The sequence below is a fragment of the Equus caballus genome, chromosome 1 (genome assembly GCF_041296265.1).
Source record: "Equus caballus isolate H_3958 breed thoroughbred chromosome 1, TB-T2T, whole genome shotgun sequence".
In the NCBI taxonomy this organism is placed as follows: domain Eukaryota; kingdom Metazoa; phylum Chordata; class Mammalia; order Perissodactyla; family Equidae; genus Equus; species Equus caballus.
Window position 1 is genome coordinate 92704819 of NC_091684.1, and position 24548 is coordinate 92729366.

The 24548-nt window shown below is 37.6% G+C and overlaps 1 protein-coding gene across 5 annotated transcripts in view; it reads left to right on the forward strand.

The window, feature by feature from the left end:
• The window catches only part of PARG (poly(ADP-ribose) glycohydrolase), a 113428-nt gene extending 89582 nt beyond the window's left edge, over positions 1–23846 (forward strand). For all 5 annotated transcript variants that reach the window (XR_011423945.1, XM_001500120.7, XM_005602716.4 and 2 more), the window contains 5 exons: positions 1220–1298; positions 2830–2938; positions 11068–11173; positions 21846–21974; positions 22647–23846. Coding sequence is in view for 4 of the 5 variants with exons in the window: in XM_001500120.7 (XP_001500170.2) it covers positions 1220–1298; positions 2830–2938; positions 11068–11173; positions 21846–21974; positions 22647–22801 (578 nt within the window). In the remaining variant the exon portion in view is untranslated. The remainder of the gene's footprint in view (positions 1–1219; positions 1299–2829; positions 2939–11067; positions 11174–21845; positions 21975–22646) is intronic.
• The last annotated feature ends 702 nt before the right edge of the window (positions 23847–24548 follow it).

Sequence of the window (24548 nt, forward strand, 5' to 3'; positions counted from 1 at the left end):
GCTGATATGCTCCTCTATTATGTCCACTAGAGCATTCAGGGAATCCGTATTTTGTTTTATGTATTCCATTTTGTCTTTCATCTCTCAATATTTCTGATTGATTCTTCTTTATAGTTTCAATCTCTTTTGTGAAGTAGCTCCTGAACTCGTTGAATTGTTTCTTTGCCTTCTCTTTTACCTCGTTGAGTTTTTTGATGACAGCTATTTTGAATTCATTGTCATTTAGCTTACATATTTCTGTGTCCTCAGGACTGAATTCTGAGTGCTTGTCGTTTTCTCTGTGGTCTGGATATTTGATGTAGTGTCTGATGTTGTTAGAGGAGGTAGGTTGGGTCTTACGCATTCTGATATTATTTGGTTGCAGTTACCACCTATCACCACTGGGTGGGGGTTGAGAGCTGCGTATTCCGAGCCCTCTGCCTCCAGCCGAGATCCCAGGCCGTGGAGCCATGCTGGTTGGGTGTGGGGAGGGGTGCTTTCTCCTGTGTGCTCTTGGGGTTCTCTCGTTCTGGCTCTCTGGTCTCCTGGAGTGTTGACTTGATGAGGTCACCCCCCCCCCCCCCCCCCCCCCGTGAAAGCTTTTACTCCGTTAGAGGGCTTCCATCTAGGCTGCAAGGGCCCTAGGGAGTCCTTGGTGATCCCGCAAATGAGCAACCCCTCCCCCACTCCTTCCTTCACTGAGCCTCCCTGGGCAGCGACCTCAGTCTTTAGGGGGAGGGAGCGAAGTTCTCTCTTACCCCGTTCCAGCTCCTCTGGGGGGGCCGGGGGTCCAGCCTCTCCACCCTCCATCATGTGGCTTCAAGTCTCTCCAACGTTTTTTGTGCTGTGTTAGGATGTCCTCTGTTGGAGTATGGATGCCCCTATTCATTGTATGTTGGAGGGGAGAGTCTTGGGAAAGTTCACTCCACTATGATGCTCATGTCACTCCTATGACGGCATATTTTGTTTTCTGTGTTGATTGAGACATTCAGTCACTGTGTTACAAACATGGTGATGGCTGTTAGGAGGCATCAGTTTTTCTCTGTGGGAAATAATAAGTCATTAAGGACAGTGGTGTTTTGGGGGTTTTTTTTTTGTTTTTTTGTGTTTTTTAGTTGACATTTGCCAGTGAGATATTTCCACAAAGGAGGAATAAGTTTATTAACAAAGACCCTTTAGAAGGTACAGCTTTTAAGAAAAATCCTTCTGAAAAATAATATTGGCAGATTATTTGTTTCAGGTACTGAACAGTATAGTGAATACACAGGCTATGCTGAAACATATCGTTGGGCCAGGAGCCATGAAGATGGGAGTGAAAGGTGAGTTCCTTTCTGACTTTAGTATCACATGGCCAAAAGCCAAGGAGTATCTATGTGCTTGACCCTGGTACATTATGTCTTCCATCTACTCTTATTTCAGAAATTTAACTTTCTTTTGAGATTCAGTATTACAAGTTCATAAGTAGTTAAAACAGTATTACCATTTCCATATACCAAAGGGAAGAACAGAGAAATAAAAGCCAGAAGTCTAAACCAAGAACAAGAAGGGCAGAGCTCTCTAGAGTTCTTTACCTCTTAGCTGCCATTTGTAAACAGTCAGTGGAGGTTAACTTCCAAGGCCAAACTTATTTAGAATAGGTTCTAATTTGAGCTCAAAGCCTTTAAGTAGCTTATTTAGTTATCCTTAACTTTTCTGTGAGATTCGGTAGGTGGGGGGAACCTATGTTGGGACAGTTTGCCTATGTTGGGACAGTTTGCCTCATGCCACAAAACAGTTGACAGTAGAACCTACAATGAACTCTGCTGCTGCTGTCTTTTCTTTCTTATTGAAATATATTTTTATACTTTGATATCTTTGCATCCCCACTAAATTGGTTTACCACAGGTAAATTTTTACAGAAGTGGTGCCTGAAAGCTTGTGTGTGTGTGTGTCTGTGTTTGTGTGTCTGTGTGTTTTAATGGCAGAAGGAATCAGCTATTGCCCATGTACCCATACAGACTTATTCTTTGTAATATCTCAAGCCCAGCCCCTGGTCTCTTTCCCTTTCTTTTGGTTAAAATATGTGATTGCAACAATTATCTATGTGGATGTTTAATTCCTGATAATTATTTACAAACTAACCTGAAGGTTTCTACTGCTGTTCTTCAGTGTGAAAAGTTGCTTTGTATATCACTCTGTGCAAGTTTATAGAGAGATGAAATATTTGGAATTTAATGTTTCCAAAATCATCATCTCACCTAGTCATTCCTGTTTCCACAAGCAATATGTTATTGTCTGCTTTGCTATCTTTGTCTTTTTAAAAACAGTTCTGGGCACCAGCAGTTGAGCACAGTAGGTAGAATATTGTACTGAATCATTACACATTTTTTGTAACGTGACTTCCTGGGATTATTTCTTGGGCAATATATGGCAATGTTAGAAACCCAGTGACTTAGAGCAAGTCTTTCAAAACCAAGGAGGAATGAGCTCTTGTAGAGATACAAATGCCAGGTCTTTAGCATTAGAGGAGAACAAAGAACTAAGTTCCTCTTGTTTGCCCCTAAATCCTTCAACCTCTGAGACTCACTGTAAACGATGTATACCTGTTTACAATATGTCATATTTGTTGTCTCGATAATTTTTTATTTTACTGTTTAATGCCTGGCAGTCCACAATCTGTATGCTTTGGAATCTAAAAATAAAATGGTGTTTCCTGCCCTCCTTTTTTTCTGAGACCTATAGCCACTGGTTCGTTTGTTTGTTTTTAATATTTTAACCCTGCCAATGTCTGAAAACTCCGGCCCCGTGAGGGTTTTATTTTGTCAGTGCCTTTCTCCGTTCCTCATCGGTCCCCCCTCTGTCCTGCCCTAGGGACGACTGGCAGCGGCGCGGCACTGAAATTGTTGCCATCGATGCCCTTCACTTCAGACGCTCCCTCGACCAGTTTGTGCCTGAGAAAATCAGACGCGAGCTTAACAAGGCCAGTAACCTTATTTCTTAGTTCATCTGGCAGCTGTCATCTATTCACTGCCATTTTATTAATGCTGAAATTAATGCTTTCTGGTAATTCTTGCAGTGTCAGTATGTCTGCCCACAACTCTCTTGATTTAATGGGTCTGTCAGCTTGTACAAGATGTACTTTCCATTTCGTAATTGTTTGATTACTGATGCCAGATAGACTGTGGCTTGGTATTAAGCCCCACACAGGCATTTATCTCATCAAACACTTTTAGCTGCTTTGGAACATTATCATTGTAAAACCATATAAAAATGAATGAGCCCTGATAATTTTTTTCAGAACTTGCCAAATGACATTGTCTCTGCAAGGTATGCTATCAGGATTCAAACAGATAAACCATCAAAGTCAAGTTAATATTGTTCTATTATAGATAAGATTCACATGTAAATTGTTTATTGATTTGGTAATTTGACATATTTATGATGGAATCTATGATTTTCTGGGATGCTTAGTGCTGTCTCCTATAATCATTTTCCTTTTTTTTATTGTATTACAGAAATATAAAAATGAGCCATACCCATGGTTAGTTCAAATTTTCACTACTGTTAACCATAATAAATAAACTTGATCATACAATAGAGTGCTGATTCTATTCTCTGTATTTAGGGCCTTACCAAAACGGTTGATATTTTCTTTAGTTCTTCAGATTACTCTCACAGTCAAGAAGACTGACCCAATTCTGAAAAACCATTGGTTAACCCCCACAAGTAGGATTTGATTATGAGATTGTTTGTTAAGATAATGAGGTTTGTGGTTTTACATAGCTATACCTTTGCCAGTCCCAGACTTCTGATAATGATAGCACTGGGTGTACCATTACAAGGGGCTTGGGAGTGCCCATGGATCAGCACGTGTGGCCTTCAGTATGTCATCTTCACATCTCCTGGGGTCTCACCACAGGAGCAGTCTGTCTGTGGTGCTCTGTTTATCCCAGCTCAACCACCTTGCCTCTCATATTGCTAGTGTTATTATAAACATTATATGTATATATAAACAACCAACCAATCCAGAAAGGCTTCTACTACACTTACAACTTAGTAGATATTTTGAATTACATGTATTATCTTCTATGTAATCTACCTCAGAATCTAATTTATTGTTGAACATGTTTTCTTATATATAATTTATTAGGTTATTTTAATTAATTAATTTTAGTTATTTATTTGCTGAGGAAGATTAACCTTGAGCTAACGTCTGTTGCCAAAATTCCTCTTTTTTTGCTTGAGGAAGATTAGCCTTGAGCTAACATCCCTGCCCATCTTCCTCCACTTTATATGTAGGTCACCACCACAGCATGGCTTGACAAGTGGTGTAGGTCTGCACTCGAGAGCCGAAACTGCAAACCCAGGCCACCAAAGCAGAGCCTGCTGAACTTAACCACTACGCCACAGGGCTGGTCCCCATTAGGGTATTTAATGTTTAGAGTTCTCAAAGAAATCTCATTAAAAAGTTTGAAGAATAAATGCACTATTTTCCAAAGTTGAACTTAAATAACAGATGTTTAATTTTTTTTTTTAAGTAATTCCTTAGAAAAGCTGTCCAGCTTTTCTGGATGTAAGCCATCCAGAAAGACTATTCTTTGGTATATCAACAGTTATAATTTTTCTCTTTTACCTAACTCTGGAAGTCAGAGATTTGCCAGCGCTGATAATAATCTTTATTATATTAGGTATGTTTTAAATGTAAGCCTGCTTTCACTGTTCAGGACTCTTACCTTAAAGCAGTTGTCTCCAAGCACGTGATGTTTTTATTATGTAGCATATCAAGTAGAATAGGAAGATTTATCTCTAGATTTTGATGAGATATTATTTATCAAACGTGTATGTTATGAATTTGTCACATGGTCATTGATATGTATCTAGAAGATATTTACTTAAGTTGTAGGTAGTTTGGAGAGAAATATATGAAAAGGAAATGTGTTTAACCATAATCGTACATTAATACAAATTTAAAGCTTCCCTTTTTTCATGGATAAAGTCTACCTTCCCCCAAATACTTTTCTGTAGGAACTAGATCATTCACTTTTAGAAATTATCTGCAAATATGATCTTTTTAAAAGATAATCCTGGACATAAGTAAGTGTTTTCTTTTTTAATTCCCCATGGCCAATTGATGTTCTCTATATTTACTTGTATAGCACTAACCTTCAGTTTATTTGTCTTCAAAGACACGAGAATTTTAAAGACGTGAAGCCTTGGTATGTGTGAATAGGTTAGGTTAGTTGTAAATAACATTGAAATACATTTATTTGTAGGATGTAGTTAGTTGTATGTAGCATTGAAAAACATTTATTTGTAGAATATAGAGTCCTTATGAGACACACTTTATACAATAAAAAATGAGTCTTTAAGTAACCTGGCAACAGAAGTTTTTATTTCTTTCGAGTCACTCAGTGCCTAGCACATTGCTTTGCTTCTGGGCACTTCTCAAAAATGTTTGTTAAATGAACTAGTCAATGATTAATTAAACTTTCTAGATATTGCTAATACAGTTTTTTAAGATAAACTTTTTAGCTATAAATACGTTATCTCAAATCACTCAAAATGTTATAGATTTATGGATATTTCCTAAATACTCTTCAAGTGCTAAAGAAAGCCTAAGAAGTCCAGGGTCACTTCAGGCGTGGAGTAGATGATACCATAGGAAGCAGAGTGATTGATTTTCAATGTATAGTAATGCAGTTACCTATTTGTTTTCAACCTGCCATTATTTATGTCAGTATGCATTTGTGTGATTTCTATTTCATAAAAGACTTTTTGCAGTCAAATGCAGGTAGAATTTTTTTTTAATTTTACAAGTAATGATAGTGAAAGTAATTGCTAATATAAAATGATTATTTACTACATGCTAGGCACTCTACTTAACACTTTAAATGCTTGGTCTGATTAATCCTAACCACCCAGGGAGATGTAGATGCAGTTCTTATCTCCAATTTAGAGACAGTGAACTGAGCCCTGGAAAGTTGAATAACTTGCCCCGGGTCACACAGATAGGCAGTGACAAAGCCAGGACTTGAATCTAGGTTCCCCTGCTTTCAAATTACTTTTTAAAAATGTGGCTCCTCCCACGTAGAGATTACTTTAACTAGATCTGTCTTTCCAGACTTTTTACCTGTTTCGGTCTTAAATCATTAAGAATATTCCTGCGTTTGGTTAACACGTGATCTCCCATAAGCATGTATGCCTGGGTTACCTCTTCTCTTTTAGTCATAATCCTATACTGTGAGCAAACTGCCAGTGGAATACTTTTCTCCATATTCCTTTCTGTTTTGCTGTACTCTTTCAAGGAAATTTAAGGATTTTACCCCCCAGCCTGTTTTTAAATTCCCATGAGACAGTGAAGTAGCCCAGGTGCGAAGTAGCCCCTCAACAAATGGGCTGTGTTGAGAAAGCACCTCGTTCAGGGCCTGCGCACGGGAAGGCATTTGAAAGATGCGTGTTGTTTCATTCACTACTATATTCCAGAACGTTTGCTCTTTTAGCAAAGAATTAGTTTTCTAATTCTTTCATTGAAAAAAAAGAAAAAAGAAAATGATTTTGTTAAATGTCATTGACAATTTAGTTAGAAAACTAATCCAGGTAACTTTGGGCCTTCTAAATTAAAGCATTCTGTCATGTATTAGTTACATTTACCTACTGAAATAGAGTTAGGAATTTAGTACAAGCAAAAGGGGGTTTACATAAGCTGACAGCACAGCCTGGAGAGAATATTGACTTAAAGGTTTTACATCTCCTTGTGTTTTGTAAACTTAGAGTTAAAGCAGAATCTTTATTAAATCACTTTAGAGATGACTTGCATGATTTTGCTCTTTTTTTTTGCACACCAGAGAGAAAGTAGGCAGGAATAGAAAAACTTTATTTTTCTAAATCAAGCAACAGAGCCTAACACCAGTTTTCACCATCAGAATTCAGTGTGGATCTCTGAACTCTGGGGTCCTCTTTGCTACTTTTCGGCATCACTCACCAGATAATAACTGAAAGGGCAGTTCCACAGAGTGCCTTACTACCTCTGGAAACAGTCTGCTCCATGCGCGCTCCAGCGCTCCTTTTGGACCCGCATCTTGCCCCGCAAGTAGAGTTGGTTTTTAAAAGGAAGGAGTCAGTCTCCTTTTATCTAACTGATACTGTGAAGCAATGTTTAATTCCGTGAGAGATCAGCTGGGTGACATTCTAGAGGAGAATTATCTTTGTGGTTGGAAAGATTTATGAGTCCAACTTGCAAAAGTGGGAAATAGCTCAGCAAGGGAAGAAAGAAATCATCTGTGAAACGTTGTATTTACCCGTGTTAGACTCATTCAGCTAAGATTAAGTAATGAATATATTTCATGGAGGCTTCTGGATCAGAAATTTAACAAAGTGAAGAGATCACCCCAGCAGAAGATCACCAACATCTACCCTTTTAGAAATTGATTTGTTTATTGATTTTTTTGTTGTTACCTATCACCGGGTGTGGAAGGAGATTGTTATTAAACCAGAGCTTGATTAACAAAACCAATCACTACTTGCTCCTGATGTTTCTAAGAAGTTCAGTATTGGAACATTTATAATCTTTTCTTAAAATATATGTCACTTTACTTTCTGGGAATATTAGTTCAGAATGTATCCTTCTTAGTAAGTTTTCCCTTAAGTCTCTCAATAAACAGAATTAGAATAACCATAGAGATACCTGATCCAGTCTTTTGATTTCACACATGAGGAAATTAAGATCTGCATAGTACTTTCATTTTATATTGCATTTTTAAAAAGCAAAATCAATTTACTGTTATAATTATTTTAAAGACAAAAAGTCATGTATAATCCTACCTCTCAAATAGTTTTCATTTTTGTAGTTCTTTCTACATGAACATTTAGTTTCATATAAATGTGCTCAGAAGTTACCCATAAGTTTGTATTTAAGCTATTTAATTTAACTATATATTGTAAATGTTTTTCATGCTTTCTCATAATCTTCATAATAAAATGTTTAATGGCCATAAAATTGGTTGGACTGACATACTGTGACTTAACTACTGTATTTGAACAATTAGGTGATCCCAAGGTTTTCTCTATAATATGTAATGTAGTAATAAACATCTTTGTGCAGTTGTTAATCAAATAACAAAAGAAATTTACAGAATTATTACTGAATCTTAGCATAATTTTAAGACTTTTAATTAATATTATTATTCTCTTCCAAAAGATTAAGTATCTTTTTATATTATGTTTGTTTTTAAGAAATCACAATATTCTAAAACTTCAGGAAATGAGTATCAGTACCAATTGTGTATTAATTTAAGCTAGACAAGTGTGGTAGATTGACTTCATATAAATAAGTAACTCTTTAGGAACAGTATTGTTAAATTATTAATCTAGCAAGCAGTATAATTATTTACATGACAATGAAAGACAAAGTTTAATTATATGTGCTTGGGTCTGCTAAAATTGCTGCTGAAGCCTCGGTTCGTACTTAAGGCTGTGTGTGTGCTCACGCATACGTGTACATGCGTGTTTGTGACAGGCTATTCCCCTGAGTGCCATCTGTTTCCTGGACCCACTTTAAGGCCTATAGGTTTTTGCAACTGTTTTCTTTGTTTCCTTTTTCACTTTATTTGCTTCCTTCCTACATCTCTATCTTCATCACTGCCTGGTCGGTCTCTGGTTTTTGACTGTAAATACCAGTATTTCCCTCCTGCCTCTTCTCAAAGCTCCCCTTTGCAACCTCAGGACTCCAGCATTACCCTTGCCATCCCTCTCTGCTTCCCCCACCGTCAAAATTCATTCTGAGACATGAATGTTCATTGATATCTTCTCCTTATTGTCCTGAGCTATGAATGCTTCCTCTTTTTCCCCCTTTAGAGTTGTTTATTAAGAAAAATAAATAGCTCTGTCATTGATAAATGTCAGACCAGGATGTGGCTAGAGTTTGAGCTGGCTTTTTTTACTCTTACTGCTCTGATTAATCGCCTCAAGTGCTCTGGCTCAGGGTGAGGAAAAAGGAAAGTATTTGTTGCCAATGTGGAGCTCTTGAGAACTCCTGGTACCTTTTCCTGTGAAGTGAGATCTTGGCAACTTTTTTGAGATCTCTATCCTTATCTTTGTTTCTTACTAAAGGAGCTCAATTACTACTGTAAAAGGAAATGATTCCCTGATTAATGGCCCTGCCCTGGTCTCCAGCATTTGAGCATCTTTCTCCTTACTGGGGAAGGGAGAAGCCTGAGTTGTCCCTCTAAAAGGGACTCAGAGGAGCTTGCTGCTTCTCTTATTTCTGATCTTGGAAATGTTTGGTTTTAACAAAATAAAAGAATTTTGTATTTAATCGTTATAAACAGTTATTCTTTATACCTAATTACTAGGTAATTATTTTATATCATTTAATTTCTATCTGATTAACTTTTTAAAGTTTAATTTGATTTTCTTTTATCAAAACACCAAATGCAGATTTAGTTTTATAGTATGTTTTTGTTTTTGCCACTTTTCAAGATAGATTTTTTTAATAAAGTTGGTTAATACTTCACGTTAGGTTTTGCTTCTGATAATCTAAATATTTCAAATTCTCTGTTGTTAGACTTTAGATTCACTAAGGTATTTTCACTCTTTGAAGAAAAGTTAACCCAGATATGTAGAGACAGCAGTGAGGAAGAGACTAAAACCATTCTGACAGTATGAAACAGAGACGACAACTAGGAAGTCGAGCAATGTTCCTCTTCATCTAGGCATGTTAAGAGAATTGGGCAGGAATCCCAGGTGGCAAAATTATGTGTGTTCCGATGGAGAGTTTGTTCTCCCCTTTGTTGGCATAAAGGTAGAGACTCTGTATCTTTCAAGAGCCTGCTCCAAAACATTCAGCTTCTTGATATTTTTGACCTGAAAGAGATTTTCAGAAGCTCCGTGCATCTGATTATACAGGTAATTTGTGAGTTCTAGTGTAAGCTCTGTGGCACAGCATTGAATGATGGTCTGGTGCCAACTCATAATTAATATCTCTCAGGATTTACAGCCTAGGATGGGGGTGGAAGGAATAGCCTTGTTAATCCATCCAGACAGTGTGTAAAATAAATTTTTATACCTTTGTGGAGACTTCAGAGAGCAATTTACTATAGTTCTATGTGTGAGTTTCATAGAAGCCTCTTTCTTTATCCTTGCTTTTTCTCTGGGAGCATTTGTCATAGATCATTCTTTTCATTTTATTTACTATTATACATAAGCTATATTTTAGGTTTTGTTTGGTACTTGAGAGAACCCAGGGGATTTCACTTCGCTATTATATTAAACCTTTTAATGTAGTCTGATAGTTTCAGAAAACTAAAAACCCTTAGGAGGCAGAAAGACCAACTAGACTAACAAAAAGAAATGGAGATCAGAAGCTCTGGGGCCTTGGCCCATAGCCTTCTCATATGCAAAGTGAGCTGTTTGTTTAGTTAATACTTAGTCAGCATCCTCAGGATATATTGTACTTTTCTCAGGTTACTGGCAAATTCTTAGTCTAGCTGAAAACGGAGCTGTGAAACTAGGGAATCCTGGAGCTAGAAGGGATCTTAAAGGTTATTTTGTAACCAGGTGTAGGAATCCCTTTCATATATAGTTGCTTGCTCATTGTTGAGCATTTTGGTGGCAGGAAGCACATTTAAAAGCTAATCACAGTTATTAATCTAGTCCAGGTAATTCAGAGAGCATGCTGAGGAAGCATGATAGTAATAAGTCTTTACCTTGATTGAAAGGTGGTCAAAAAGCCTTCAAATAAAACAGTGTCTTAAGTGCCTTTCCTCCCTTTAGTTCCTGGGTAGTTTGTAATTGGGATCCCATAAGTTCTTGAAATATCTGGCATTTCCATTTATATTTGTTTGAATTGGAAAAAGAAACTGAATCATGTATTGGTTTAAGGGCTTTGATTTACCCAGCATGAAAACAAATAAATATTAGAATTGATCTTTTCTTACTCTCTTCCTTGTATAATCCGAGGCTTTTCTGTTTTTCCCTCTACTTTGGCCCCTAAGAAAAAAAAAAAGAGAGGGATAACATAAGCTTGATACTGGATGCTGATCCTAGCACATCAGTCAGAAATCTTGCTAGTGTCTAGTCACTCATGTGCTTGTTATTTCTCTTATCCTGCAGGCTTACTGTGGATTTCTCCGTCCAGGAGTTTCTTCAGAGAATCTTTCTGCAGTGGCCACGGGAAACTGGGGCTGTGGTGCCTTTGGGGGCGATGCTAGGTTAAAAGGTGAGTGTATAAGTTGTTATAAAAAGGATAATAGCATTCTCACTGGGAAGAAAAGTTAGTCCTTCATATATTGGATTTCTCATGTCCAATCATAATAAGAGATCACAAAGATCTAAGAGAAGAGAAAAAAATATTTGACGCTCTCCTCCTTTTTCTTATTGTGTTTAAAGGAATTCTTATTTTTACTTACTATTTCCCTGCAGAGGTCACTTATCTCTTTGGTCTACCAGACACAGTATTTAACTAAATATGGAGAGGGAAGAGTCCAAAATGACTGAAGTTTCAAACCAAAGCACCCACTCAAGCACTTTGCTTCACGGGAGTGCTTTTTGTGGACAGAGCTGTTTTATTTACTCCTTCATTCACCAAACTTATGGGGCATCTGCCATACTCTAGGCGCTGTGGTGGGCTCTGACAATACAAAGGTGAATAAAATGTGCTCCCTGCTTTGGAATTCACAGTGCATCATGTGAGAGAGGCAGAGACAAACGCAGCACACAGTAATGAGTGCTTTAATAGAGGCACGCAGTGTATGGGAGTTCAGCTTGAGAGAGCTGCCTGTGGCACAGATAAGGAGGCATTTGGATACCCAAGCAGGATAAACGTTTCTTGCATTTTGTTGTTTATGGTAGAAAAGTCACAAAACCTGATCAATAAGCTATTTGGCCATTTACCGGATTATGACATTTGCTTTACTCTCCAAAGTGTCAGTTATGTAGAAAATAATATTTTACCATTACTTGAGATGGTTAATGTTCTGTGTCAACCAAACTGGTCCAGCACCAATTGTATGTGCTGCAATACAATCCTGACAGTAACTACCTGGAGTTAGTGCAGACCCCTTGGGTTAAGGGCAAAGTCTTCCACAAGATGGTCCCTCTGTCAGGCTCCAGCTGCAGGAGGTTCCCCTGGCCACCCATACCTCTGACTAACTGGCTACCAACCCAGGAGGTTCCCATTACCCTTCTCAGGTTTGATAATTCACTAGAATGACTCACAGAACTCAGGACAGAGCTATTACAGTTTTATTATAAAGGATACACATAGGGTGAGACCTGGGAAGGAATACAGAGCTTCCATGCCCTCTTCCCAGGGTGTCAGGGCACCTTAACCTCCTGGAACATCAATGTGTTCACCAACCACTTGTTGCAAATTGTCTTTCTGAAAGACTGTTATCAATTTACATTGTCTTTGCATGAGCAACCTCACCAAGATGGCATTTTGTCAATCTTTGTAATTTCTCTGTGGTTGAATAGTTTGTGTATGTTTAGTGACCATTTTTATTTGTTTTTGTTTGTTTTTTGGTGAGGAAGATTGGCCCTGAGCTAATATCTTCTTCTTCTTTCTGTTGACATTCTTCTTCTTTTTGCTTGTGGAAAATTGTCCCTGAACTAACATCTTTGCCAATCTTCCTCTATTTTATGTGTGGGATGCCACCACAGCATGGCTTGATGAACGGTGTGTAGGTCCGCACCCAGGATCCAAACGCTCGAACCCTCGACCACCAAAGCAGAGTGCATGAACTTCACTATGCCACCGGGCAGACCCCAAGTTGTTTTTTGATTTCCTTTGCTTGTCTTCTGCCCATTTATCTCTTTGAAAGTAGTTTGGATTTTTCATTGGCTAGTAATAACTGTATATTAAAAAATATTAATTATTAAACTGTCTTATGTTACAAGTTTTTTCAGTTTTTTTCAATTATTTCAGCTTGTTGGGTTGTTGTCATACAGAATTAATTTTTATGTGTTCACATTTCTGTGGCATGCTTAGAAAAATCTTCCCTATTCCTTCGTTCTAAAGACTTTCGCCCACATTTTTTTCATCTTCAAAAACAAGAACTGCATGGTGCTATTTTCAGTGTTTTGAAAGTCTGTAGAAGAAAGAATTTCTGGTTTTTATTTTATGAAATTCTTTATCATCCTGAATTTGTTTGAGGAAACCTGTTTTTCACTCAGGACTTATTGATCTTATGACAGATACTTTTTTTCTGTTTTTCTCTTAAGTAAAATGAATGAGTAGATTCACATCATCAATCCAGAAGTCAGGTTTGCCATGAGCCTTGGTCATTTGTGATGGACAATTTGGGAAGCTTTATAAATGTGTTTGTTTCGTTTCTTTCTTTGTGGCATAAAAGCCTTTCTCTCAGACTGCAGCTTTGCTCCTCAGGTGACTCTCAAGCATAGTATTCAAAGATTTTCTTTATGTAATTTATTTTCTCAACTATCGAGATTTAAACTTTGGAGTGACTTTTTGACAACTCCCTCCCCTTCATTGGCTTGAATACTCATTAAAAAATTAGAAGTTGTCTTAATGTCCTTCAGTGAGGGATTGTTTACTAAAACTGATTTTGGAAAGGAAGAAATTAAGGTACATCTATGTAATGAAATATGCAGGCCTACATATATCTGCTGACATGGGAGGATATTTTGGGAATGCTGACAAATAATATATGCAGTATTACCATTTTAAAATTAAATTATGAATAAAAAATATCACACACACTTGAGGTTCTCTATTTTTATCTGTTTCTAGGTGAGAAAAAGAAATGTTCTTTATTTTCTTTTTAATCTGTATTTTTTGTTGTAAGCATTTATTGTTTTGTTACAAAAATCTTATCAAAAAATTTTCATGGAGGGAGAAACATGGGCATGTGTAAATCCTTAAAGTTTTATATCTTTTATTAGAAATAAGACTAAATATTTTTTAATATGCTTGTTGCCTAATTGTGCATCAGTTTTGCAATGTACAACAATTTAATTTTGAACTGCTTTTATAATGCATTATTCTGACAGCTATTAAGAGAATATTTTCTTTATCCGTTCATTCAACAGACATTTACTAACAACTTTCTGCCTCAGGCAACCAGTGGCCCTAGGATCCAGAGGGTAGGAAAGAAGGGACATGGGGAAGAGGGAAGGGCTTGGTGCCTGGCCCCCCATCTATCGGAGCACTTTGCAGAGGCCCACGGGAAAGGACTTTTGAGTGAATGTGAACGCTCCTTATTTCTGGTGCTCCTAGCTACTCCAGAATGACCCTTAGTCCACACTTGGCTTTTAAAATTTCCTTAAAGTTTTAGCTGATTTATTCTTACCCATTTGTATGGTGGCCACTTCTTTCTCCTGTGCTCTTTCAAAGATAATAGTTTATATATTTCGTCTCTTCTCGGAGGGTCTTGTCATACTTTGGTTGCCTTGCAAACTCCGCTTTCTGCTAGACTGAGGAAAAGTTATGATCCTGTAGATTACTTGACCTTTTCTAATTGTTTGGGTGGAAGCAATGTTTTTGCAGCTTTCTACATCCCATCTCAGTGGAGACTGTGGAGTGAGATCCTGCCCTAAGGGTGCCACCAGGTGCCAGGCACCCATGAGATTTTTAGGAGATAATTTAAAACCATTTCTAAATGGCTGTTTAAAAAAAATGTTGTTTTATCTCATTTCTAATTTTATTTCATTGTAATCAAAGAATGTAGATAATATTTCTGCTTTTTGGAGGTTTTTGAGCTTCTCTTTGTGGCCTAACATAGTCATTGTCGTAGGTATTATGTTGGCACTTGAAATGGTAAGTCTCTGAAGGGTGTAGAACTTATTCTATATCGATTAGCTTCTGTACCTGTTGGATCAGACCCTATATTCTTCAGATTTTATCTGCTTGTGTTGTGAAGGAACTGAGTGGTGCTCTAAAGTTCTTTCTGTTGTGTTCTTGTCAATTTCTCCTTGCATTTCCTTCAGTGTTTATTTTTTATACATCTCTATACTATGTTACCTGACTTGTGAAAAGATTATGCCATTGCTAATTTACCATAATTAAAAGTTATCTTGATGTTGTAGTCCTGTACATTTTCTTTTCTATCCCCATTCCATGCCTTCACTAGCTAAAAATGACTTGCAAACAATATATGCTCAATGAACTTCTATTTAACAAATTTGTTAAACAACCTCTGTGTGCCTTTATTAATCTAAGATTTTGCACTTTGTTCTGCAACTGCCTATCTATATCTATCTAATTCTTTCTGTTCCTTTAAGACTCCACTATAGTGTTAACTCTTCCAAAAAAATCTCTCTTCTCCCCTCCAACCCTCTGACCCCTGTAAAAAGTTCTGAGTTAGGATTCTTTCAGTTGCAAGAGACACTAATGTAGTTTATCACTTAAGCCTAAAGGGTATTATTAGCTGATGTGGCTGCGAAGGGAAGAGTGGGGTGAGCCTCAGGGATGACTGTCCTGGGATCAGATGCTCCCTCTAGTCTGTGTGTGTTGGTTCCTCTCCTGCCTGCTTCTCCCAAGATGATGGCCTCCTTCTCTTCTATTTTCATTGGTTATCTCTGCTTGGCAGGAGCTGGGACCAAATAGTTCCAAGTTTATAGTATTGCACTTGAGTGACCCTAGAGGAAAGGAGGACTCCTTAGTTTAAAAATTCTATGGAAATACTCTAATTGGACCAATTTAGATCAGTTTCCTGTCCCTTGGACCAAATCATGGTAGCCAAGGGAGTCAGTAAACACTGACCATCCTCTAATGAGGTTTAAGAGGATTTCCAGTTTATTTTTATTGCATATTTATATTAAGTGAAAAGTTTTCTGAGATTACAGAAATTTTTTGTAAATTCATTTTCTTTTACAATCTATGTCCCATTTATATCAAACCTAAATAGTATCTTTGCTGGTTTTTTGGTGTTTTGGAATCGAGATAGGTAAACTCCAGAAAAATCATTGATCTGGAAAGGGTTGGAACCTGGACAATGCTGATGAATCGTTTTCTATCATGCTGTGGTTGGCCTAGCCTATCCCTTTAGGTGGGGTTTGTGAGACATATGGCTATCAATAGAAAATTGAAGGTAGAAGAACAGAATTATGGGCCAGATCACCTCAATTTGTCTACCACAGGTTCCTCGTCACTTTGCTTCCTTCTATCACTCTCCGTTTCTCTCTTGGCCATGCTCCTACACACTTGAGGAAGAATATTCCTCCCTTAACACTTCCGCGTTGTCCTCTTCCGTGGGCTCAGTGCCTAGAATGGGGTCTTACATGATAGTGCATTCAGGGTCTCTAGAGTGAGTGGAATGGTTGTTTTCAGCACCTCGGAGATGCTGCTGAGTTGGTGGATCTGGGAAATGGCTTTAGGAATGTCTTCCTAACTCTGGGAGTTGCTGATGATGAGCCAGGTTTAAGAATCACCGCATTCTCTGCTTTGGTTTGCATAGCTACCCTCCAATTTGTAGCCTCGTCATTAAGATGAGGAAACCAAGGCAAACTAGAGAGGCTAATAGCCTGCCCAAAGAGAGACAGCTAGTAAGTGTCAGAACCAACATTCAAACTCGGCTTGTCTTCTTCAAAAACCAATATATGTTTTATTATTAGTTGAGAACGTATTGAATGCATTCTGTGTTCCAGGACATTGTAGTAAGTGCTTTCCTTACACGTATTAGTTCATAGCAGCCTATTAGGTAGGTTTTATTTTTATCTTTATAGCTGAGATAACTGGGACATAAAGAGGTGAGTAAATAGCCTGAAGTCACACAGATAGCAAGTGGCAGGACTAGGATTCAAACGAGGGATTGATGCCCAAGAGCCCAGTGTCTGGGCTCTTGCTATTAACTATGTTATTGGCCACAAACTCTGTGTCTAGATCTAGATTTGAGAGTTGCCATTCTAGAGATGGTGGTTGCATTCTTGAAGAGAGGGTGCATTTAAAGCAAGTAAAAGGACCAAAGATTGAGCCTTTAGTTATATCCTTGGTTGAAGGGGCAGGTGGTGTTAAGATTAAAAACGGTGGCCAGAGGACAAGACCAATTAGAGAATAAGAGTTGGCCTATTAGAGTGGGCACGAGCTTTGGGGACTGGTAGCCGTGCTTGAGCTTTCAGGGCCGTAGGGCCATGAGAGCTCACAAAACACCTTGGGGTTCATTAGAAGGACCTCGGTAGTACTTTAAATCTATACTATCTTAGCCTACTTGCCAGCATGCATTTAAATAATGTATAAACTTTTTGAGGCAATTCTTCTGGCCGGCGTATGGTACAGTTCCTTGGCATAGAGCAGAATGGCTTGGTCTGGCAGCGTTACAGCATAGTGGCTGAGGCCGTGGTCCTTGAGTCAGGCTGCTAGGGTTCAAATCTCACCTCCAACAGCTTTCTGGCTCTGTGACCTTAGACAAATCACGTAACCTTTCAGTGCCTGTATTTCTTTATTTTCACAATGGAGGTTATACTAACATTTACCTTATTCAGGTTTTGTAAAGATTTAGTGAGTTAGTCCTTGTAAGTCTTGAGTTAGTGCTTATAAAGCTGCCAGAACAGTTCAGCATGCTCTAAGAGCCCAGCGTCAGCAGTTGTTACTAATATTACATGCTGATGGCCTCAGACCACACCTGTGGTGTGAGTATCCATCATTTTACTCATTTGTTGTTTGGTTCATTTGATGCAGGAGGACACTATGAGTTGTTTTTTGATGTTATTCATATGTATTTGTATTTTCTTCATAGCTTGACATTGATGCCAAAAAAGAAAATTAAAACTAAGCTCCCTGTGGGTTAATTTAAGTGATTATTTTGGCACCTAGTTGTGCTGGAAGTTAGAATTTGATGCTTTGTATCATACTTGGAGTCAGTCCACGCCCTCTATTAGATTTTCGATTTATTCTCATCCAACTTGTGATGCAAGAGCGTTCACTTAAATCAAGAGACAGAATTCTCTAGATTTGCAGAGGTCTTGGGGATGATGGTTCTGTTTAAAATGATCTTTTGTCAGTGATTACTGATGTATCTAGGGTCAAGATTAATTATATTTCTGAAAATTTCATTTGTCTATTTATAGTCTAATATCCAATGCAAGGAGAAAAGCTATAGCAGAGATTATGGAATTCTACACTTTGAAAGAGTCTTCAGGGACCATCTGATTTAACTCCTTCATTGCATAGCTGGGTAAAGTGAGGGCAGAGAGTTAAGTGAGTTGGCCAAAATCCTAGAGCTGTATAGCTAACTGGAGGGCGAGGACTGAACTCAGGTCTCCTGCCTCTTGTCCCAACCTGTCTGCACATGTTTATGTTAACAGTGTACACCCAAACAGAAGTGGGTGTGAAATCAAGAATGTAATCTGGGGGCCGGCCTGGTGGCGCACCGGTTAAGTGTGCATGTTCCGCTTCGGGCGGCCCAGGGTTCACCAGTTCAGATCCTGCGTGTGGACATGGCACTGCTTGGCAAGCCATGCTGTGGCAGGCATCCCACATATAAAGTAGAGAAAGATGGGCACGGATGTGAGCTCAGGGCCGGTCTTCCTCGGCAAAGAGAGGAGGATTGGCAGCAGATGTTAGCTCAGGGCTAATCTTCCTCAAAAAAAAGAATGTAATCTGAATTGGTTTTACTTTTTGCTTTTCTCTTAACAGGATCCAGCATCTTTTTGGTAGCTCTGACAAGCTTAGCCCCAAGAGCCTATCCACAGTGACAAAATGGCCTGGGAAGCATTTATAAAATAAATTCTATAGGGAGATAAAATTTAATTGAAACTTAGTAAATTTTAATTTAAAATTAAAACTAATAAAATTTAAATTTTTATTTTAAATGTTTTTATTAATATTTCATTTTCATAAATGGCAGATGACCAGTGATCTAGTATTTCTGTATTTAAGGAAGAAATAGGATTAAAAGGACTTTCCTTTGAGTCTCTCTCTACTTTAGTAGGAAATATTTAAAGCCAAATTTTCATTCTCACTAAAAGGTAAGAAATGATACCTCTTGGTAGAGGAAGATGACAGTTCATTAGTTTCTATTTTTATATGTTGCTTAGGTTAATTAGGAACCTTTTAAAATTGTGTGTACTGAAGCTTTAATGTACACGTAAATTGGTTGAGCAGTTTTAATTAAAACTTATCTCTATTTTGAGAGTAATTACTTTCAACACTCTGAAATTAATAAGGCCTAGTCATAGTACCTCACATGTTGTGGATATTCAATAAATATTAGTTTGGAAATTAGGAAATGCTTTGGTGTTTTAGAATCTCACATGTGTTATAATGTCTTAGATTCTTTTCCAAATCTGGGGATACTCAACTCTATCAAATTTACTAGTTCAACTTAAAAGTATTTTTCTTTCCTACATAATTTTTAAAACTTTTTATTTGAAAAGAATTTCAAATTTACAAAAAGTAAAAATACTGTATGTATATATATATATGTATGTATATACATATGCACACTATATTTTTCTGGCCATTTGAGCTTAAATTACATACATTGTGCCTCTTTTCCTAAATACTTCAGTGTGTTTACTAAGAATAAAATATTCTCTTATATAAACCCATTACAGTTATTAAATTCATAAATCTGCATTGATAGAATATTTTTGTCTGCCTCTGTCATCTATGTTCCAATTTTGTCACATGCCCTAATAAAATCTTGCTACCTCTTTGCCCTCCAATACAGGGTCCAGGGTCAGATATTGCATTTAGTTGTTGTCATTTTGCCTCCTTTTGAATCCAGAGTATTTCCACAGCCTTTCTTTGTCGTTTAGGACATTGACATATTTGAAAAATACAACATTCTTTGAGTTTGTCTGCTGTTTCCTTATAAGTAGGTTGAGGTCATGCATTCTCTGTTAGAGTAGTGCGTAGATGATATTGTCTAGAGGCACTTGATGGCCCTCTGACCCCATTGGTGATGTTAATTTTGATCACCTAGTCGAAGTGTTGTCCAATTTGCCCACTGTATAGATATTGTTTTTTTCTCCCTTGTAGCTAATAAGCATTCTGTAGGAAGACATTTTAAGACAAAACTTCCACTAGATTTAACTCCTTTAATGATTTTTATGTGACCCAATGTTTACCATAATGGTTGCAAAAAGAGGATTTTCCTCTTCTGGCACTCCCTCCACGCTTATTAGTTAAGTCTTCAGCTTTCTCCTGTGAGCAAGAGCCCTCCTTCCTCTGCTCTATTTATTTGTTATCTATTATCACTATGGACTCAGGAATTCGTATTTTTTCAATGGTTTGTAATTTATAACTGTGCTTAATATTTTGGTGTTAGCTTGTCCAGATTTGGCTAATGGGAACTCCTTCAGACCTAGCTCCTATATCTGTGTTATTAGCTCCCATCTATTTTTCCCCCATCTTTTTTTTGAGCACTGGGCTCATCTTATCCCTATCCTGACTCAACCACGGAACCAGGCATTTGCTTGAGGAATCCAGTTCCTTTTAGGGAGAGTGGTATTAGAGACCAAGATCTGGGCACTAGGTGTGCTAATTGCTACTGGAATGTCTGCTTTTTGGCCCTTTCAACAGACAAGCTAGGAAATGCATACATTACACATAAACACTCTCACACATAGTAATGTACATATTTTAGAAGTCCATGAGTACACACCAGTTCCTTGCATTTCAGTCCATCCCCACAGTTATTTTTTGTCTTCCCCATTCTGCATTTGTGTGTCCCCTCTTCCACAGTGAGAACTCCAGCTCTCAACAGTATCAACATATGTACTCATTTGCTCAATCCTATAATATATTTAAAACTAGTTTCAAAACTGCTTCACCTCTGCTATTCTGCTAAGCAAACCTAGTAAAAGGAATTGGGGGTTTGTTTGCAATTCTTTCCTCATTGCTCGAGACTAAGGATATGAGTCAAATACTATGCTCATAAGTTACTTGGATTAGTTCTTTGTTTCATTCTTCCTTTTTCCTTTCCCCTCAGTGTAGTTATGTTACACTTTTGAACTAAAATTAGAGTCAATTTGTTTTAGTTTGCTTTCAATTATAGGTTCCTCACCATTCCCATTCTTATTGTTTTAATTTTATTTTTTGAATACATAGAATATTAACATGCTCTCAAAAATCAAAAACATAACAAAACTTGTCCTCCGTAATGTTTTAATTTAATTCCCACCTCCCCTTTTATGAAGGAAAAGATATATAACTAGCAAAAGGGCATTTATTGTACCTATGTTCAATTTTGTTGTTGCTATTCAAAATAAATTTTGTCTACTGAGATTAAGATTATAAAGAACTTAAGTTTTGGAAACATGCATCACACTTGTTGATTTGTAACTTTGATTCCTAGGGAAAGTGGTTCTCAATGATTTTGCCATTTCAGCACACTAGAGTTAATGTCCAGTGTCTTCAGTAACGTTCACTCTGCACTGCAGTGATTGGGTGCAGGGGGGAGGGTAGGAGGGAGCACACAAGGGTGTGTTCTCTAACCCTATTTTGAGAATGCTTGCTGTAGGGTTCATTAGAGCATTAGAGCCTGCCCAGTGCATTGGTCAGAGAAAATCACAGAAGCTCCTCTGATATAAAAGACCAGCGACTAAGTAATAAGACAAAATAATTAAATCAAGCAAGCAAACACAAAAATTTTAGTTCCAGATGAGTCTAAGTGAAAAAAATATCACCTTAGTGCCTTGACTCTGCTGACTCAAATGTACCTTCCTTTATTTGTGATCTAGAAAAGGTGCCTGTGTAGGAAGTCTGTGGCTTCATGATATTCTTGGCAGCATGTCTGGAAACTCACACAACTAGATGATTTATACCCATCCTGTATTTGCCATTTCTAATAACACATATATTAGGTTTATAAATCTTTAATCCAAGGTAAAGCTATGGCACACCAGCTATAATTTAGCTGGCTGAAAGAACTAAAGGTATCTTGATGGGAAGTGTCGTAATATAGCTGTGTTTTTTCTCTTTGCTACAGCCTTAATACAGATACTGGCAGCTGCTGTAACTGAGCGAGATGTGGTTTATTTCACCTTTGGGGACTCAGAATTGATGAGAGACATTTACAGCATGCACACTTTCCTTACTGAAAGGAAACTGACTGTTGGTAAGTAGGAGGTAGTCTTGACACATGGTATCTAGATGGATTGTACACCATCCAGGAGGAACACTTGCTAAATCTGAATGGATCACAGTGCATAAGAAAAAATGAGAGCATGACTTTGAGAGAGGGGGACAAAGTCCTAGAGGGGCAACATTTACAGAATCTTTTTTTCTGGCAAAGTTTCATTTGGAGTCTTGAATGAGTATGTCAGCCTATTAAAGTCAAGAAGCTGGAGTTAGTGTCCGTTTTTACTTTTGTGCATATAGAAAACTAAAAGAGGGAAGGCATAGGAGGGTAAGTTCAAACCTAAGAGGCCTCACTCTGAGTCATAATATCAGCAGGCTCGTCTGCCGTGTTTCGGCTGGATGTGAAAGGCCTCGCTCCCGTGGAGCTGAATGTAGAACTAGAGTTGCCACAGACTCCCAGAACGACACGTGCATGATGCACCATGTATAGCCTGCTGTAATCATGAGCTCATAAGTAGTTTCTTTAGCGAGTTTTTTAAAAGTTTCACTTTATGTCAGGAAAGCCTTCCAGGTATATGAAATTCATGCTCTATTTTCAAAAGGCAAATTTGAGCTTATGTTACTAGATTAAGATAAAACCGGAGTCTTTAGTAGTTTTATCCATCTACATATCTTAATGTGCAAATCGGTCTGGCCTTTTACTCTCCAGGAGAAGTATATAAGCTGTTGCTACGATATTACAATGAAGAATGCAGAAACTGTTCCACCCCTGGACCAGACATTAAGCTTTATCCATTCATATACCATGCTGTTGAGTCCAGTGCAGAGACCAGCAGCCAGCCAGGACAAAGGACCGGGGCCTGAGGAACCGAGTGAATAGAACCTCCTTCCACTTCTCACCAGAGACATCCTGTTTGAATTGTCAGGTGTAATATATGAACTGACGTAACTTAATATAAATGTGTATATAATCCACATTTGTAGGCAAGGATGCAATCCCTTCCATATACATGCGGTTGTCAGTTTGTGCATCTAAGCCCCCTCCATCCTGACTTACACAGGCTTAGATGTATTTAGTTTCTGTTTTTTCTGTTTCAGTCTTCATTCTTTGATTTTTCTTTCTTATGCCCATCAGATTTCTTGCGAAATCTCATGAGAGGTTGTGGTCAGCCCATCAGGTCTCTGTTTTGATGCCTATATATTAATTGCCTCTGCAGCTAGCAGACACCAGTGATGCCAGGGAAGAAGTTGAAATCCAAGATCTCTTTTAACTGGGTTTGCTAAAGATCTCCCTGTGAGTCTTTCACCCCCAACTCTTGTTGTAATTGCATTGTTTAAGTTTTTGAATTTTGAAATTTAAGAGTTGGAGTGTTTTTCACACATGTTACATAATGCAAATCTCCTAGGTTAAAACAATTTTGTATTTAAGACAGAATAATTTCCAGAGATAGTCCTTTTGAGACATCATCTCTATCTGTAATGGTTTGACTGTCCTTTTTCCCCTGATAATATACTGTTTTTGGAAACTAACCAAGATGGAAGGAAAGTAGAATAAAAGAGAGTTTTCCCAAATGATGTTTAAAAGAAAAACAAACAAACTGAAGAGAGTTGAAGAATTTTTTTGTTCCTTGGGATTTTTTCCTTTTAAATTAGAATTATTGTTTTATTCCTTGGTGCTTGAGGCATATTCATATAACCAAAGTTTAGAAACTGGGAACTTCATGCTGATTTGTACATATTGAAGTTTCTCTGGTATTCAAAGGTTATATAGTTAATAAATTTTCATTAACAAATCATTTGTCAGAAACTCCCATGTCATCTATATTTTATATATATAAATACATGTTCTTTAAGTGTGTCTATGTACAAGCACATAAAATCTAAATAAAACTGGACTTGTGGAAAATGATTAGGTTTAGGCTGTATCAGGGGCTCTGTTTAAATCCTTTATTTACAATTGTGTCCATTTAAAACTGGCAGCAAACATAAATAATAATGTCTTTTGGAAGTTAAAGTAAAAGCGAATACCAATTCTGTGTTAATTGAAGTAGAGTTTAATTGCAAAAGCACTTATTCATGTTTCTAAAATAATCCTAAACCATACTGTTGAAGTTTCTAATTTACAGTCAACTGTCAGGAAAAGCTATTGGAGGTCAAATCCTATTAATAAGGAGTTTTGGTAGCTGGTCCAAACTCCTGGTATCAGTATTGTCAAGAAAAAAATGAGGCCTTGGCCAATGTCTGTAACTGTTTTTGTTCATACAGAGATTGAGAGGTTAATGGAATTTGGCACCTGAAGGCAGCCCCTTACCATTGATGGCATTCTTTACCATAGTAACTAAGATTTTTAATTGTCTCCTTAAGTCCAACGTGTCTGGCTTTATTTCTGCTAGTACTGAGGTCTTCTTTTTCCTTACCAACCCATTCTATACTTTGGTAAGCATTCATGGTTGTATTTTCTTTCTTTTTTCTGTCTCCATATTCTTTCCCACTTATTCAGCCCCAAGACTAAGTGAACAATTGCATGAACAGTATAGGATGGTTCATGTGGTAGAGAAATCGTTAAGTTCAGGTAAGAAGATCACCCAGCTAATATTCCAGACGTAGAATC